At 61.8% G+C, this 17,598-nt stretch overlaps 1 protein-coding gene across 1 annotated transcript in view; it reads right to left on the reverse strand.

Annotated features, from left to right (window-relative positions):
- GSE1 (Gse1 coiled-coil protein) overlaps window positions 1-15,556 on the reverse strand; it is a 113,051-nt gene extending 97,495 nt beyond the window's left edge. Inside the window, 1 exon segment of the mRNA XM_086469037.1 lies at window positions 13,586-15,556. Within this exon segment, the coding sequence (XP_086325163.1) occupies window positions 13,586-15,556 (1,971 nt within the window).
- Between the last annotated feature and the right edge of the window lie 2,042 nt (window positions 15,557-17,598).

Raw genomic sequence — 17,598 nt, forward strand, 5'->3', positions numbered from 1 at the left:
CCTCGCCCAAGGGCCAGCTCACAGCACAATCTCACATCTTCCCAAAAGCTGAGGGTTTCCCTCCAGGCACCCCAATCCAGGTTGGACCTTGCAGGGGTGGGACACACATCAAACAGCCCCCAGCCCCGCAGGGATGAAGCGTTCCCATCCCCATTTCCCCCCCCCGGACACTGCTCCCAGGGGATGTCCAGATCCTCCCAGCCAGCCAGGTGCTGCTCAGTGCTCCCAGCGAAGCCCCACGCTCCATCCCAGCACCACCCAGGCAGGGATGCACCATGCTGGGGCTCCCATGGGAGGTTGCTTCTCTGGCTCCCCCAAGGAAATAGCTCCAAGAACATACAGAAAACGTTCCTGAGCTGTCCCAGACCCTACGTTTGCACTGCAAAGGCAGCAGGGCATTTTTCAGGGTGTGCTTTTGGGGTTTTTTTGTTTGTTTGTTTGTTTTGATGGGTTTTGGGGGGCTTTTTGTTGTTTTTTGTTGTTGTGTTTTGGTTTGGGTTGTTTTTTGTTTTTTGTTTTTTTTTTTAAGACCAGGATCTCCTACATACCACTTAGCAGCCAGGAGTTCGGAGGGAGCAGAGCTCACTGCTTTAAAAGTGACGCCTCGTTTGCCAAGAAATAATCCCAAGGAACAAAAAAAAAAAAAAAAAAAAAAAAAGAAAATTAAAACCCCACACCACACACCAAAAACCCAGTCTCAGAAGATAATTAACTCCACAAAGCAGCGACCCCGAGTAGCTCAAATCTTCGCCGTAACTACCAAGCCTGTGCTCCAAGGGCTTATTTCTCGCTGTCCGCAACACAACGGCACCAGCACTCGGAGGCCTGGGGATTTTATTAGCATCCCAACCCCCCCCCCCCCTCAAGCCCTGCTGGCAGATTCTTGCCCCCCCCCTCCCCATCCCAGCACACTCAGTTCACTGCCTCGGCCAGGCATAGTGGGGGGCCTGGCCCCACCTGAGCCCCCAAGATTCCAAGCGGGGTTGCGACGGGGTCACCCTCCATCCCTATACGTGGCTGTGCCAGAGACATCGAGGATGCAGGGCTCCATCCCTGGCTGCCGTGGGAGAGGGGGTACAGGAGCTGGAGAGAAGGCCAAGGGATGCTGCCACCCCCCAACACCCTTCAGGACCTCCCAGTAAGGAACGAGCCGCCTTTCAGGGTCCCCCCTGCAGACAAACAGCAAAGGGCAGCAGGGCAGCCCAACCCTGGGGGGTGCATTTCAGCCTCCCCCCCCCCCAACACCCCCAACCCATTCCCTCTCCCACCTTTGGGGCTTGGCAGAAAGGATGCTGGTGCGACTGAGCCTGGTAGCATCATCATATCCTTCCCCCCCCCCCATTGCCCCCAGCAGCATCACAGCATCACCCCCTGCCCCTTCCCGCTGCTCAACGGGGAGGGGAAGAAAAGAGAGAAAAGCCGAGAAAAAGCAATACGGAGCCAGCCCTTCCCGCTGCTGCTCCCCCCCCCCCCCCCCCCCCCCCCCGGCATCCCCCTTCCCCTCCCGACCGCAAAAAGCCAACATCTCCCCGCGCCCCTCCAGCCAGGGGATGGGAATGTGGAAGCAATTGCACTTGGCAAGGCAGCAACAGTGAGTCAAAAACAGTTGTTTGGCTTGTCAGCCACCCAGGCCCTGCAGCACTCTTGTTTTCCTTTGCCTGCCTTAACCCCTTCCAGCCCCGGCCCCTCTCCCCGGTGGGACCCACAGCGGAGAAGGGTTGGGTGTCAGGGAAAAGCCTCATCCCACCGCCCTGCTCCGAGATGTGGGATGACAGGCAATTCCCTGGCGTGAAAACCCGCAGCGAGAGGGTGCACCGGCCGTGCACCAAGCCTGCCGCGGTGGATGCCGGGGGGCAATGCGACGGGCCAAGGCCACCAAAGGGCAGGAGCAGGATGCCCGGTGCTCCTGGAGCATCCCACTTGCCCTAGGAGATGCAGAGAGGTCCTTGCCCCTGCTGCAGAGGGCATCCGAGATGCCCCTTGGCAGGGCGAGGGGACATGGCCAAGCGTGCTGGGGACCCCGCGCCGCCCCCGGGGTGGCCGGACCCCCCGCCCAGAGCCAGCCGGGTGGCACGGAGCTATTTAAAGCCCTGAGCACAGCCTCCCCCGTCCCGTTTACGACAGTTTAGCACATCCCAGGCTGCTTCCCACCGGCTCATCCAACCCTTTCCCTGCTGGCCATATGGCAACGAGGCCAGAAACGCATCCAGAGCCACCACGTGCTGCCTCAGGGTCCCTTCTCCATCCCCAGGTCAGCCCTTGCACCCCAAGACGGGGGACCCAAGCCAAGCACTCAACATCGTGTGTGTGTGTCCCCCCCATCCAGCAGCATCACACATCACTGGGACCCCATCTTTACTCAGGCCACTGATTCAGGGCAGAGCTGGGGGGACACCAAGACCTGCACCCCCACAGTACGAGAGAGCCAGGGCAAGGGGATGGATGGGGAAAGAGTTAAACCCGAGCGAGCGAGGCGAGGGGAGGAAAAGTGGAGGGCAAGCCTTCCCCGACAAGGCTGGGAGAGACAAAGCAAGATGCTAGAGCCAAGAGATGAAGGCGAGGATGCGATAAGAGGGGGAGCCGGGGTGTGTGCGCTGGAGCGAGGGAAGAGGGGAGGAGGAGGAGGAGAGGTGGGTGATGACCAAAGTCATTGAACATTTTTTGGCACGCCTACCCCCGAGTATCCTGGCCGTTGGCCCAGCTCGGAGCTGAACTTAAACAAACTCCTGTTGCAGCCATCTGCTTGATTTTAAAATAAATCAAACAATCTGTTGAGCCGTGGGTGATCAAATTTCCATCTGTGCGGACGCCTGCTCGCCTCCTCGGAGCCTCCGCTTGCCTCTACCAGCCAAACACTCCTGGCAGCATGTGGCCTCCCTAATTCCTCCAGGAAAGGGAGAAACCGGACCTCCCCCCCCACCCCCCGGCCCCCTCCCAGCCCTTCCCCGCCACCCTCCTAACTCAAACCAAGTGCTATTTTTACAGCCGCCCACCAAACAGAGATGTACGCTGGGTTGAAATGGGAGGAAAACAGGGCTGGAGGGGGAGATCCCCAAAGGTCTCAAGCTTCTCCATGGCTGCCCACGCCGGTGGGGGGATTCCTCATCCCGTCCCCGTCCATCCCGCAGCTCCAAGGGAACGAAAAGGAAAAGGGCAGCAGGACCCTGCCTGCCCCGGCACCGGTGACCGCAGCACAGAGGCCATGAACCGGCCAGAAATAGCAGCTGCGAAGCCAGCACCGCATGGCTGCCCCCAGGATGGGGACAGCGGGCGCACGTCACCTCCAGGTGCCCACACCCAGGGGTCCCCAGCTCCCAGTCACCCTGCCATCTCCTCCAGGCAGCGTGCTGGCCCTCGAGTCCACCCAAAATCGTTGTCCCCCTCCTCCTCCAGGAGCAGGAAACCCAAGGTCCCCAAAGTGCCAAAAGAAGGGTGGCACCACCCTCCTCTGCTGCCTCTTTGGGGGCTGCGAGATCCCAGCTCGCCCTGGCTGCAACCCGGCCACCAGCTCCGCACCCGGGGACCCACAAAGGAGACAGGACCCACAATATCCATGGCCCCGAATGCCCTCTGATCAGTCGGTTCTTTCCCCAAGCAAAGGGTCAAACCTCCGCTGGCATCACCCAGGCTTTGCCCTCCTTCCCCCTCCGAGCCCTTCCTTCCGCTCCGAGCGGAGGGTGCCGGGCACTGGGCCAGCACAGCCAGAAATAGGGCAGCAAGCGGGGAGGGAAATACAGCAAAGGGACAAGGAGGCGAGCAAAGAGGGAGGAAAACGTTGTGCGCGAAGGAAAAGGGTGTAAGATAAAGGATGGAGCGGGGTTAGGGGTCCTCGGACCCCAGGAGCTCAGGTGCAGGAAGGTCAGGTGGCGGAGAGCAAGGGTTGCCCGTGCCCAGGGAGGACACGGGACCCAGCAGGATTTACTCCTCCTCGAGGGCTGCAAATATCAGGGCGATGCATCGCCAAAGGTTCCCCGTGGCGTGGCACTGTGGAAGCCGCAGAGAAGAAGAGGAGGTGCCTGGGGTGCCCAGCGCCCAAGCACAGCCCTGCCAGGAGCTCAAGCCAGCAGGCAAGGCTGCAGAAGAAACCTCACCCCCATGGGATGCTGCCAAGCTAAAAGCCATCCCAGTCTAGCCCAGGCTTGCTGCCAGCTGGCTGCTGGAAATAACGGGGAGCTGGGGGTGGGTTCGGGATCAGGGTGGCCCCCACCCTGTTGCAGCCCTGCGTGCTTCCCGGTGCAAGCTCTTGGGAGGGAGCTAGGGGCAGCAAAGGGGTTATACAGTCCCAAGCAGGCTGCGAGCAGTGCTCGGGGGTGCAGGATCAGGCCCGAGAGCACAAGGATGGGGGGACTAGCCAGGAAAACCGGCTGGAATAAACACGTGATGTTGCATCCCCACGCCACCAGCCACCCACCTTCGGGACAGCCCCACGGGAAAACTTGCTCCTGGGGGAGTCCACGTCCCCAGCCAGCTGCTCAGAGGGTGGCTGAGACAGGGGGGCCCCCAAAAGCCACCCCTGCTTTTCAGCAGCTGCATGGAGTAAAAAAAATCCAGGCATGGCCTCGACAGGATACACAGCAGGGAGCAGGTTACACAGCACAAGCAACGGAGGGAAAGGGGAAAAAAAAAAAAAAACCCAACCACCAAGCCCCTCTTTGGAAGAGGAAAGGACTGACAGGACCTGGCCGAGAAGCAGGAGAAAGCCCAGATTTCCCAGTTACTGTGCAGATGTTCTGGACTGAAAACAGAAGACGGCAGGAGCGAATTCATCTCCCCCTCCAGAGACGCCGCAGCCAGGGCATCTGGACTCTGTCTGCAGGCAGGAGAAGCGGCTTCCCCCCCACCCTGGCTCCCTGGAGAACCCTCTGCACCGAGGACAGCCGGGGCACGCCGAGCCCCCCCGGGGTGCCCACCCGCACCCGAGAGCTGGGGCGGCAGCCAGGGCCCCGTCCCTACGCCGGGTTGACCTTGGCACAGTTACCTCCCGGGAAAACTGAAGGGCCTTGTCTTCGCCATGTTTTCACTTCAGGATAACTCACGCTGCCTGCTCCGAGGAGCAGGGGGGGGGGAAAGAGATGGAGAGAAGAAAATGCAGCTGTTTTAGCAGTGAAGACAAGGAAGGAGGGTGGGAGACATACATATATATATACATATATATATATATATATATTTATTCCTGGCCAGGGTAATAACTGAAATCACTAGCACTCGATCATCACTCGATGAAAAGCTTCGCGGCTGACTGAAGTCAGCCCGCTTCCAGAAACATGCTGCAAGCAGATGGGAGGTGACGGTGGCAATTTGCTGCTCACCCCACACCCTGCACCCGGCCCCCGAGACACCCTGAGCAGCTGTCTGTCTGTCTGTCTGTCCGTCCATCCATCCCTCCCTCCCCTCCTCCCTGGGTCTGCCCATCCCGCCGCGGCTGCAAACCGCCGAGCGAGAGGCTGACGCCTTGGCCGTCACCAAAATGTTCCTGGCTCCAAGGTCCCTGCCAGCGACCGCAGCGTCCTTGTGTCCGGCTCCCCGGGGACAGAGGTGGCTGCCAGTGGCCCCCCCAAACCCATCAGCTGATGCTCTCCCTTGTTCCAAGGGGGGCAAAGCTTGGGGGGGGAATATCAAAACCATTTTGGAGGGTCAATGGGGGAAACCCACCCTGCACGGGGCTGCGGTAGAGCCCAGGCTGTGCCATGGGGTGCAGCACACCCCGCAGGGATGGACACCCAGCCCCAGCTGGGGCTCGAAGGGTGCGAGATGCCCCCATGATGGGAGTCCCCAGCCCCAAAAAGTTGCAGGTGCTGGGCCACAGCTTCAAGGCTGTACCCAGAGGACCTGGGAACAACCTGGGCTTTGTGCTAAGTCAGCCCCTGGCTGGAAACCACCACGGCGCTCCTGCCCGCCGGCCACAGCAGGCAGCTGCCCGTCCCTGCGGCGAAGCGGGGATGCTCCTGCCTGCAGGGCCACCACCACCCATCTCCCCTAACGACCTTCCCTTGCATCCCAGCTGGGTCTCAGCTTTGTTTGAAACTGGAAGCCAAAAATTCACCAGGAAGAGCCGGGAGAGAGCACGGGGTACAAATCAACCCCTGCAAGCCCTCCCGCTGCCCTCCACATCCCTCACGGGGGGGGGGGGGGGTGGGGTGCTGGGACCCAGTCAAAGGCAGCCCCAAGACCCAGCACCCTGCCGCTCACCCCTGCCAGCCACGGCAGCACCCGGCTCTCCCCAGGTACCGGGGAGGGCAACACCACGGCCAGCCCTGCCGGAAGGCGACGGGAAGAGGCAGCACCGGGGCCAGACGGCAATTTCCTGAATTTGTGTGCAAGGGCTTGAATAACCCCTGGTAAATCCTGCGGCGGGTCCCTGCTGCAACCGGGAACGGCCCGTCCGCGTAGATCGACGCCGAAACGCGGCGCGTTGGCAGTTCTCCGGCAGGAGGGAGCTCCTACACCTGCGCCACGACAGCGCGGGCACCCCCCAGCCCCATTTCGCACGTGCTGCCGGCGTGCGACGCGAGGCAGCCGCGGTGCTTGCCCGGCACCGGTCACGGCACGCTCGGCACAGGCACCTCGCCGCGGGCCGGCAGGTTAGAGAAAGAAAGCCGGGGCAGCTGCTGCTCCGAGCACGCCAGCTCCATGGGTAAACAGATGACTTCAGTCTCCCGAGAGCTACTAAAGCCCGGCAGCACTTGCACTAACGTGGAAGAGGGGAGGAAAATAAGGAAAATAAAGAGGGAGAAGCAGCGTCGTGTTCATGCCAGGCTGCAAAGTGCACCCAGGTAACGTCCTCCTCCTCCTGGCTCAGCCAAAACTCCCACCCGGAGCAGTCCCCCCTATTCCTCCCTGCTCTGCTACTGAAGATAGGGGGGATGATAAAAAAAGTCACACCGAGGCCAGGCCAGCTGCACAAGGCTGTTTATCCAGCAAGGCTGGCGTGCGCCGGAGCGGCTGGGGAGCGGGGAAGAGGCCGGCGGGGCCGCCAGCATCACGCCGGAGCAGCTGCTCGCCCGGCAGCGGGAGCAAACCACGACCTGCCCGCAGCGGCCCAGGCTGGCACCGGTGGGTTCTTCTCCACGGCACACGATGGGGAACCAGGCTCTGACAACCGGGAGCGAGGCCTTTTTGGAATAAACAGGGGCGCGAGGAGCAGCACCGCATCCCCGAGAAGCGGGGTGGCACCTGCCGAGGCGCGGCGCCGGCTCTGCCAGGAGCCAAAGCACGCTCGAGGCACTGCTGCCATGGGGAACCCGGAGCTGTCAGAGCCCTGGGCTGGGGCCCGGGAGGATCGTGCCGCTGGAAGGTCTCCCATCGCCAGCTGCTCACGGCGGAGGAAAGCCCAGCACGGCTGGGAGCCTGCCACCGCCGGCCGAGCTCCGGTGGCTCCTTCTCAAGCGCCCACCCTGCTCCCCACACACCGGGATGCTCCTGCCACCCTCCCCCAAGGTCCTCCCCAAGCCCCCAGCCCCCAAGGAGGGCACTGTCCCCTTCCCGACACACCAAAGGGACGTTTCCACGCCATCCCTTCAAGCCCAGGACGCCAGCGTGCAGCACAGGCCTGCGGCTGCAGGGAAGAAGGGCAACATCTGGCCAGATGCTGCCCAGCAGCACGGGACCAGCGGGAGCTGCTTGGCCGACAACCCTTCCTGGGGAGCCAGGGAGCACCCTGCTCCGAGCAGCAGGTGCCAAAGGTGCCAGGAGGGAGCAAACAGAGCTTCCCCCTCACCCCACCCCAAAACAGCACGGGAAGAGATCCAGGGCACAGCGGGCACCCGTTGCAGCCAGCGAGGTGCAAACAGGCTCCTGGCAAACCCGCTGTGCCCAGAGGGTCTCCAAAACCTGCTGGGGAGATGGAGACATCTCCTTGGCCCTGGCTCAGCCCCCGAGGACAACAGCAGCAGGGGTGTTGGCACAGGACCTAGCTGGCACGTCGCGGGGGCGCAGGACGGTGAAAAGCCGGCTCCTGCCATTACCCGTGTAGTTGCAAAACCAGGCACCCACGGTGCTACCGCAGGGAGGTTCCTCCTCCCTGGGAAGTGGCCAAAAAGCATCCCGGGCTGCCCTCTGCGACCGTGTTTCCCGGATGGCCGAGAAAGGCCAAGTATCTGGACAAAACATCTGTCTGTCCGTCCGCAACAGCCAGAGCTGGCCGTCCCTCTACCCCATCTCCCGACTTGGCCGCGGCTTCGCCGCACGAAGCGCAGACAGGGAGGCTGCTGCAAGATGCTCCAGCAGTTGTGAAAGCGTTTTCATTGCAGGGGAGCAGAGCAGAGCTGGTCCCTCTCCCCGGGGAGGGCTGCGGGGGATATTTCGGGGGGGGGGGGGTGGGGGGGTGCATGCAGGGTTTCCTGGGCAGCACCCATTTCGGGCCGGAGTTTTTGGCAGGTGCCTGCAGAAGAGAGGCAGCGCTCGAGCTGCCGGTCGTCCCACGGCTGCTTTTTGGGAAAGGCGGAGAGCAGGCAAGGGGCAGGGAAGGGGGGTAAAAAAATAAATATATAGCAGCCAGCTGGTGAGCTGTGGAGTCAGCACAAGGTCTGGAGGACACGGCGGCTGGCAGCGGCGCGGGAGCCCTGGTATTTTGGACAGCTGGTACAGCAAGGTCAGCCCAACCAAAGCAAAAGGCCCCTTTGCTGTTCCCCCCACCCCTCCCGCTTGGGTTGAAGGACGTGCACCCCTGGCTGGAGACCCCGGGAGGGGGGGGACACAAGCCACCAGCCCATGGTGTGACTCCGAAACAACCTAAGCGGTGGGTGAGGATGAGGAGGGATGGAGGGGCGTGGGGTTTCCAGCCCGGCTGGGTACATACCAAACCCGCCCTGACCTCATCGGCAGGAAAAAGCAAGCAGCACATTTTCCTCGTGTTGTTTCTTTGTTTGCCATCTGGGAACACGATCCCCGCAGGAGGCCGTGCCCCGAGACATGAAGTCATATCATGATTATATTGCCACCTCCGTGCTGGGATTGAGATGCCATCCGAAAATGCCAGACCCGGGCGGTGTTAGCCCCAGCAAGCGCTGCGGAGGAAGCTGCTCTGCTGAAAAGGCGACGTGAGCCTCGCTAAAAACATCTTTACATCGACATATGTTGCAAACAAAGCAGGTTTATCCCAATAAAGTTGGCTTAAAATACCTTGGCCTGATTTTGCTCTGTACCTGCTAGAATCAGCGACGGCAAAAATTGGTACAAGCACAGATAACATCACCAAAGCCAACCAGAGCTGGAAGCCAAAAGATTGAGAGGAGCGAGACGAGCTCTGCTCCTCCCTTACGTTGAAGGGACGAGCAGGAGCCCGATGCAGCCCATGCCACCCCTCTGGAGCCCACACATGAAGCCTGGGCTGGGGACGTGCGGAGAAGCCATCAGCTTGGCAGAGAAAGTGCCACCACCCAAAACACTGCCAGTCACCAGGAAGTTTTTGGTTCGCTTCTAAATTAGTAAGAGACGCAAACAAGCCAGAGGTCCTACCTGCCTGGCCACGACCTGGGACCCTTCCTGCACAGGTTTCTCAATTCTCATGCTGCAATACACCCAAATATCCGTACCATCACCAGGAATTTGGCCCGGTGCAACGCAGGAGGACGATCAGGCATCACCCTCCACCTCCTGGGTTTGCTTTCGTGGCATCCAGGAGTTTCAGCGGCTGCTGCTCAGCATCAGCGGGACGCAGCTTAGCTGAGAACACAAGAACTCTCTGATGTTTGCCCAAAATGTTTTTCAAAAGCCAAACCCAACATGGAAAACACCAGATGATGCTCAGAAACCAGCCTGAGGACAGGGCTGGAGAGACAGCAGCGAGCTCTGGGTGCTCCCAAGGAACAGGATGGCACCAGCTGCAAATTTTATACGGTGCCACAACAGCACCCAAAGGAAACTCGAACAGTTCTGCTCGAGTTATGGGGGGGATTCAAGAGTTTTCCAGAAATCTGAATGCATTTGCAGAAGGTAAAAAACCCAACAACCCAACAGAGCCCACTTTTACAAGTAGATAACTACAGTGAGAGCAGCAGCAGGCGAAGGTGGGAAGAGTCGGAAAGGCAGGGAAAGCTTTTCCCAGAGAGAAAGAATCAGAGCAAGCACAGAAAACCCCAGCTGGGTCAAGCACAAGCAGCCCTTGGCATGGGAGCACCGGTGAGATGGTGCTTTGCCCCTTTAGAGAGGGCTGGAGGGCTCGAGGGGCGGCTTCAGAGGCCTCTTCAGGAGACACGGCCGGCCAGGGACGTGGGTCAGCATCGCCTCTGGACACCGGCCAAGGCACGGTGCTTTATGGTTTATCCAGAGCGATCGGCCTCACACCAGCTCCGCTGGCAGCAGTGCCTGTCCTGCAGCACCCTGGGGAACCAGCTCCTCCTGGCCGGCAGCGGGATGCACAGGCATTTCTCTGGATCAGGAGGACAAGACGTCACACCTGGCGGCAGCAGCCCTGCATAGATCTGCACAGGTCCCCCTTGCTAAGGGCACAGCTGGAAATAAGACGCATTCTCACGGTGCCCATCTGCACACCTTGGAGCAGACCAAGGGTGACAAGCCAAAGGACACGCGTGCCAGGGTACCCAAGCTCAGCTTTGCCATTTTTTTCTCAGGGAGAGAACACAAACCCACCCCACACAAGCCAACAACAGCAGGGTTTCTGCAGCAGCCCCTCTGCCAGGCAGAGCTTACCTCCAGGAGGCCCTCCTGCAGCAGGCAGGACCACAGACACCACCACACCTCCATAGAGCATCACCTGCCCCACTGCCTCCCAGTACCAAGCCAGCAGCAGAAGCATCACCCTACCCAAAATATACCAGAGTCTCCACCCTCCTGACGAGCCCCCAGAGGTAGGAATCCCTCGTTAGCACCTCTAAGCTGTTATAGGGAGGGCCTGGGCCCCATCCTGCTCTTGCTGTCCTGCTATGAGAGGGGGATGTGGGGGAGTCTGGTGGAATTTGGTGGAATTTGGTGGAATTTGGTGTATTAACCCAGTGCCTCAAACTTTGAGCCACCTGGGTCAACCACCTGCAGGCAGGACAGTAGTAAACCGTCAGCAAGACGTGCGAGGGCGGGGGGGGGGGTGTCAATCCTGGACGTGTGAAAAAGCACATGCATTCACCAAGTGAAGTTGTAGAGCTGCAAGGAGGAAGGGGGAGCTGGTTTTAACCTCCTGGGCTCCTTCCCTCCTGCCTGGTCCCATGCGAACGGGGACCTGGGTGTCACACAAGAGTGAAAGGCTCGTCCGGGGTGATTTCCAGCAGCAAGTGCAGCTGAACAAGGGTACATTAGCCAAACACCCTACCCAAGCATTAAGCCCTGTTTTAAATAACCTTGACATCTGTGAGGTCTTAGCCTGATGGGAAGCGTGGAGAGACGGGGAGGGAAAAGGCAAGAGGAGCTTCTGGCCAGCCAGGGAGTCACCACCGGGACACAGCAGAGCCTGGCAAAGCCAAACGGTCCCTGGACCAGCCATGGCCTCCCCAGGCAGCTCTGCCTTGCTTCCTACCACCCTGCCTGTTGTAGCAGCCCCTTAATTTGCTCATTAGCAAACCCAGGAACAAGAGGGAGGAACTGAATAGCATCCCTTCCCCGGGACACCCTCTGCGTCCTCCTCCTCCCCCTCTGCCTTTCATAGCCCCACACAAAAGCTTTTCAGAGCCACTTGGGGCTGAGACGGGGCTGCAGGCAGGAGCCCAAGGGGGAGTTTGGGGCTGGGGCCAGCGGGGACAAGGACTGCTGCGCCTGAGCAATGCTGGGTTCTGGGGCTGGGGGGGCGATACTCACGAAGGAAGCTCACGGGAAGCACCCCCGAGCACCCAACACTGGCATCTGAGCTGGGACAGAATTGCTGTCCCTAACGTCCCCATGACATGGCCTGGGGATGCCAACGGGGCAGAGGTGTGAAACACCAGCTGGGGACATGCAGACGCCACTCCCCCTCCCCAGCTGCACCCACCCGGGCTCTCCTGGAGCATCACCCCAGCATCACCCCCCCAGGTGAGCACCACGGGATGCTTCCCTGACTCCCAAGCCCTCCAGGGTCACCAGCCAGCAAGGACTCCAGCACTCTGCAAACGCCAACAGACCAGGGGACAGACAGGTCACAGCGTGGCCGTGACCACACGAGCATCGCAACCCCTGCAGCCCCGCACCAGCTCCAACACCCAGAAAAGTCTCCAGCGTCCCAGACCCCTCCGCACACGGCAAGTCGTGTGGGCTGGAAGCAGACTCCCGTGTGGGCGAGCCTGAAAATAAACCACCTGCACCCACGAACGACCCGCAGTGATGTTGGGGCTGTCCGGCTCGGGCCGATGGGAGCCTGGGGACAACCACCCAAAAGCAATGGCCTCTGGAGGATCCCCACTGCCGGTGCCAACCTCAACTCCCCGGCGCTCTCCGCACCGGCACCGTGCGCCGACCCTCCTGCCCGGTGGCTTTCCAAGCAGCGTCACCCCAGCTTGGGAGCCGGCACAGCTGAATGGAAAATTATATTTGTAACCAGCCAAGGGAGAGCGACCGGAGAGAAAAGGAGCGCTGTCTTGGGAGGGCTGGTTTACATTTCTAAAGAAAATGCCAGCGCTTCGGAGAGCCGCAGGGTTCTGGCTACGAACAGAGCCGAAAGGCTTTGAAAACGAACTCGGGGATTTAGGATGCTGGCATTTTACGGAGCCCGGCCTGGGGCCTGGTTTGCAGATACAGAAACAGCAGCTCTCCAGCACGCTCCTGCACGCTGGGAATTTGGGGGGGGGTGTGGGGGGTGTGCAAGCAGTTATTTCCCCACCCCGCAGGAAAGGCAAGCGTGCGACTAGTCAATCTTTGCTCCGCCGTGCTGCCTTCTAGGTGATGCCCCCAAAGCACCCAGCGGGAGGTGCCGAAAAAGAGCGACCCAGGGAACTGGCAGCACCTGGGCGACGACACCCATTACACCCTTCAGGGCTGCAGGGCTCCGTCGTGGCAGCTCGGGGGGGGGCGCAGGGGGCTGGAGGTGCAGGGGGATGCTGCCTGGGGGTCCCTCGCTGTAGGATAACCAGAGCAGCACATGGAGGGGGGGGGGTCACCCAGCCCTGCGCCCACGCATCAGCCCCCACCAGCTGTGGGAAGGGCTGGGGTTTCTCCAAGGGGAAACCCCTTTGATGAAGGCGCCTTATAAAACCGGAGATAACTTGGGGAGTTTCCTACGGTGGCAGAGGCCACAGGCTCCTTCGAGCTTCCCAAGGATGCTGCCGTGGAGGCCAGGCTGGCCAGCCCTCCCTCCTCTCCGGCACCTCTGATCACCCTTGACGGCGAGCGGTTACGGGATCAGGATTTCCTCCGTGCCGGCCCCCACCGCCCTCGCACAGGGCTGCGAGCAAGCAGGCGCCAATAACACAGACACACGCTTCTGCAACAGGACAGGTCTTGGCTCTCCCCACCTCTTGGAAGGATTTTTATCTGTTCCTTCGCAGCTTGACAGCTCCAAAAGTTCATTGCTAAAGGCACCCCATCCATTAGGGTTCGCCCCCAGGGACCAGACCCGAAAGGAGAGCATCCATCTATGTCACCGCTCCACCTCCTCCTCCTCCTCGATGCCAGAGCTGGGAAAACGCCAGGAGGGGAGGGATGGGGTCCGGGCCAACTGCCTTACCTTGGGGAGGAGAGCTGGGGGTGCCGCTGCCAGCAGCTCCGGCGGGGTCATGCTCTTGCCAGCCAGGACCACAGCACCGCACTCGGCACAAGCGCCGATGGTCAGCTGCTTCCCGTCATCCACCAGCAAGCTGTTGGCCACGCGGAGGGTGTAGAGGAAGACGGGGAGCCTGGCCACTTGAACTGCTTTTAATCCAAGGCATCGCTTCTTCTCTTGCCGGCAGAAGAAGCAGACGAAGGTCTCCACTTTGTATTGCCGGGACCAGGCGCTGCTGGGGTGGTGGGAATTCCTGCCCTCGTGCTGCAGCCACTGCCCCAGAAGGTCGTGGTAGCAGAGGACGCAGGTGGCCACCAGCCCAGTCGAGTCGGCCGGCCTGGCCCGTGGCGCGGGCGGGTAGACGGTCAGGAAGGGGAAAAAAGGCTCCTTCTCCCCAAATCGCCCCGGCGGGTTGACGTTGAGCTGGAACTCTTTGCCGGCTCCCAGCTCGGCCCCGCAGATGTAGCAGACGGACGTGGGACCGGGCTTGATGGCGGGGTGGCCTGCCAGGCCGGCGGGGTCACCGGCGGAGAAGACCTGGTGGTACCTCCCCAGGAAGCTCTGCACCGAGGTGATGAGCTCCTCGTTGTGGCAGGCCCTGTACATGGCCCACAGGTCCTGCAAGACCCCGAAGCACTTGCGGCAGCTGCTCACCTCCCAGTGCTTGTTCAGCCCCTTGGCGCTGGGCGGGCAAGGCAGGAGGCTGAGGAAGGGGAAATGCATGGTGCTCTTCGCGTTGCCGTTGGTGATCTTGGCCGCCACCGGCCTCGCCTCCTTGCCACACTCCTCCCCGCAGAGGTAGCAAGCCTCGGGCACCGGCGGGGCACCCGCTCCATCCTCCTTCAGCCCTCGCCGGCCCTTGGCGGGCATGGCGCCGGCGTTGAGGGGCACCACGTAGAGCCGCTGCAAGACGGGCACGTTGGCCAGCTCGAAGCTTTGCCACTGCTGCATGAGGGAGGCGAAGCAGCAGGGGCACACCAGGGTGCTGCCGGCGGGCGAGAGGGGCTGAGCACCCGGCGGGGGGCTGTGCAGCCAGAGGAACGGGAAGAAGGGCGCCGGCGAGGTCTTCTCCTGCTTCTGGACGTGGACGCGGTGCTGGGCGGTGGGCGACAAGGGGCTGCCGCAGATGTAGCAGGCGGTGCCCGATGCCCAAGCGGGCCTCTCGCTGCCTTCCTCTTCCTCCTCCTCCTCCTCCTCTTCTTCCTCGCTGGTGATGTTGATCTCGCTATCCTCCGAGGAGCAGCAAGGCGGTCCCCGCTTACCCACCGCCGCCGCCGGGGGGGTCCGCACCGCTCCTCCCGCCCCCTCGGGCTCCGAGAGGGGCTCGGCGTCGGAAAGCTCGGAGAGGTCGGAGCCGGCTGTTGGCCCTTCCTCTTCTTCTTCTTCCTCCTCCTCCTCCTCCTCCTCCTCCTCCTCCCGGCCGCCGGGGCGGCGCGGCGGCTCGGCGGGGTCCCAACCCGTCGCCCCCCGCCGCAGCCCGGCTGCTCCCCCCCCCGCCGCCGCCGCCGCCGCCGCCGCCGCTTCGCACTGATGGGGCCGTTTGAGCCAGTACATGCGCTTCTCCACCGGCGTGCGGCTGCGCTCGAAGGAGTCCCACTGCTCGCCCAAAAAACAGCGGCAGACGGCGCAGACCAAGGCGCAGCCCTCCGCCGAGACGGCGCGGGCGCCGGGAGCCGGTTCCTGATGCTGAAGGAACGGGAAAAAGGGTCGGTGGTCGCGGGGGGGTCGTACTTGAAGCTTGAGCTCTTTGCCGCGGCTGATGCCGCCGCCGCAGATAAAACAGCAAAGCGGGGGGACCGCCGGGGGTTGAGGAGCTCCGGGACCGGCCGCCACCGCCGTTTCGCCGGTCGCCAACGCGGCCATCAGCCGCTGTTTGCGGGAGAGCGGCGCCGCCGCCGCCGCCGCCGCCGCCGCCCCCGGCCCCGCCGCGCTCATCGCCGCCCCCGGCTCATCCCGCGGCTCCGCCGGACACGCAGGCTCGGGGGGCGGGTTTGCGGAGCGCTCCCCCCCACCCCCCCCCCCCCTTCTCCCGCCGCCCGCCTCCTCCTTGCGGAGAAAGCAACGAGAAAGAAAAGGAAAAAAAAAAAACAAAAAAAAAACGGAAAAAAACCACCCTCAAACACCACCCCAAAAAATTATAAAAATCCTCAAAACCAACACAAAACAAACAAACAAACGAAAAAAAAAAACGGAATAAAAAGTTCGGTGCGAAAGTTTGGGTCCCGCTGGCGGCGCGGAGGAAGGGCGGCTGCCCGCCGCCTCCCGGCCCCGGCGCCCCCGGCCCGGCTCCTCCCCGGTCCCCCCCGTCCCCGTCCCCCCACCCCCCCACCGCGACCTGCCCCCGCGAAGGGGGGAGCCGGGGCGGGGGGGGGAGGAACGAACCGCTGCCCCCCCCCCCCCCCCCCCTTTCCTCCCCTCCCCGCCCGCCTGCCGCCAGCCCGGCTCGGGCGGCTCGCAGCGGGGGGGTGCAAAGGGACCCCCACGGAGCTGGGTTGCCAAACCACCGAGGGGGTTCCTCAGCGGCCCCACGCGGGGATTTGCGCACCAGCCCCCCCCCCCCACCCCCCCCCCCCCGCGTTGTTGTTCCCCCCGCCCCCCATCACCGCTGTCTCACCCTCGGCCCCTTCCCCACGCCGCGGCCTTTTGTGCAGCTCCCCCTCCCCAAAGCAGCGTGGAAAGGCACCGTGGCCGCCTTCACGCCGGCAGGACGGATCCCACGGCGCTTTGCCGGCAGCACCGGCCCCATCCCTGCCCTTTACAGCGCTGCCCACCAGCCATTAACTCCGTGTCCCGACCCCCCGATCAGCCCCGGTAATTTATTTCACATTTAAAAAACTCTTGCTGCTGTTCCAGTTCAATACCAGATTCTATTTCCCGCTCGGTCCTAAAATGCTGCATCGCTTTGCCGCTCACTGGTAAATAGCTGATGTGTTCCCAGCCGGAGCTGGCCGTGTTTCAGTGACGCAGGCAATAATCCCGGTATATCCTTACCTGCCTTGCAGCCTGCGATAAGATTTAATGCTTGTAAAGCACTTTGCTGTCCTTGGACAATAGGCACCGCGGAAGTGCAAACCCTACCGAGGTCCAGCCACAATTAAACCTGACTTATTAACCGCCCGAGCATCTCGTCAGCATACCCACCGGCTCAGCGTGGCTCTCCCCATAAAAAAAAATATATATATTAGCAGCGGTAAGGCTATTTTTCAAGCGGTCATTTAAGGAGGAAGCCTGCTCCCGGCAGAACTGTTGAGTTTTGAGTTCATGGCAAGTCACTGCCACGTCCCCGGTCCCGTCCTTGCAAAGCCCTGAGCCTGTCCTGCTGCAGGAGGGTGCTGTGCAGGATCAAACCCAAATTGGCGAGGGCGGTTGGTAATGGCGAGAGGACCCAGGGGCTGAGGGATAGGGGGGACCGTGGGCTGAACGCCTGGGCCACGCATCGGGACACCCGGCTGAAGCCACATCGTCCCCGCTCCCCACCACCCCTGGTGCAAGCGCGGTCCTCACCCGCGGGGCACCCCAGCTGTGTGTCCCCCCCCCCTTGGGTGGACCAGCTCTTGATGTCATCTCCCACCCACCCGGCCGGCCGGCGGGTGACGGCATCTGGTGCTCCCCGGCAACTGGCCGTGAGATCAAACAGATTGTGTGACATCAGCTGGAGCGCGGGCAGGGGGCAGGAGGGCTCTTTGGGGACCCGGATCCAGTTTCCACGCAGATGGCTCCAGCAATAAAGAAGCAAGGGGGGGCGGGGGGGGGGGGAGGTGACACACAAAGCGGGGAACACGATACCTTGGGAGAACTGGCTCTACGGGGCTTTTTTCAGGGGTTTCCAGAAGACAGCAGGGCCTCATTTTATTTTATTTATTTATAGGCCTGATGTGGTGGCTGCTCTATGCACCGAGGGCGTTGGGAGGGCCGTGCGTGTCGGGGTGGACATGACTCAGATGTTCTTTAAAGGTGCACGTGGTCTCTCAGTGTCA

The sequence above is a fragment of the Leptosomus discolor genome, chromosome 8 (genome assembly GCF_034619465.1).
Source record: "Leptosomus discolor isolate bLepDis1 chromosome 8, bLepDis1.hap2, whole genome shotgun sequence".
Taxonomy (NCBI): domain Eukaryota; kingdom Metazoa; phylum Chordata; class Aves; order Leptosomiformes; family Leptosomidae; genus Leptosomus; species Leptosomus discolor.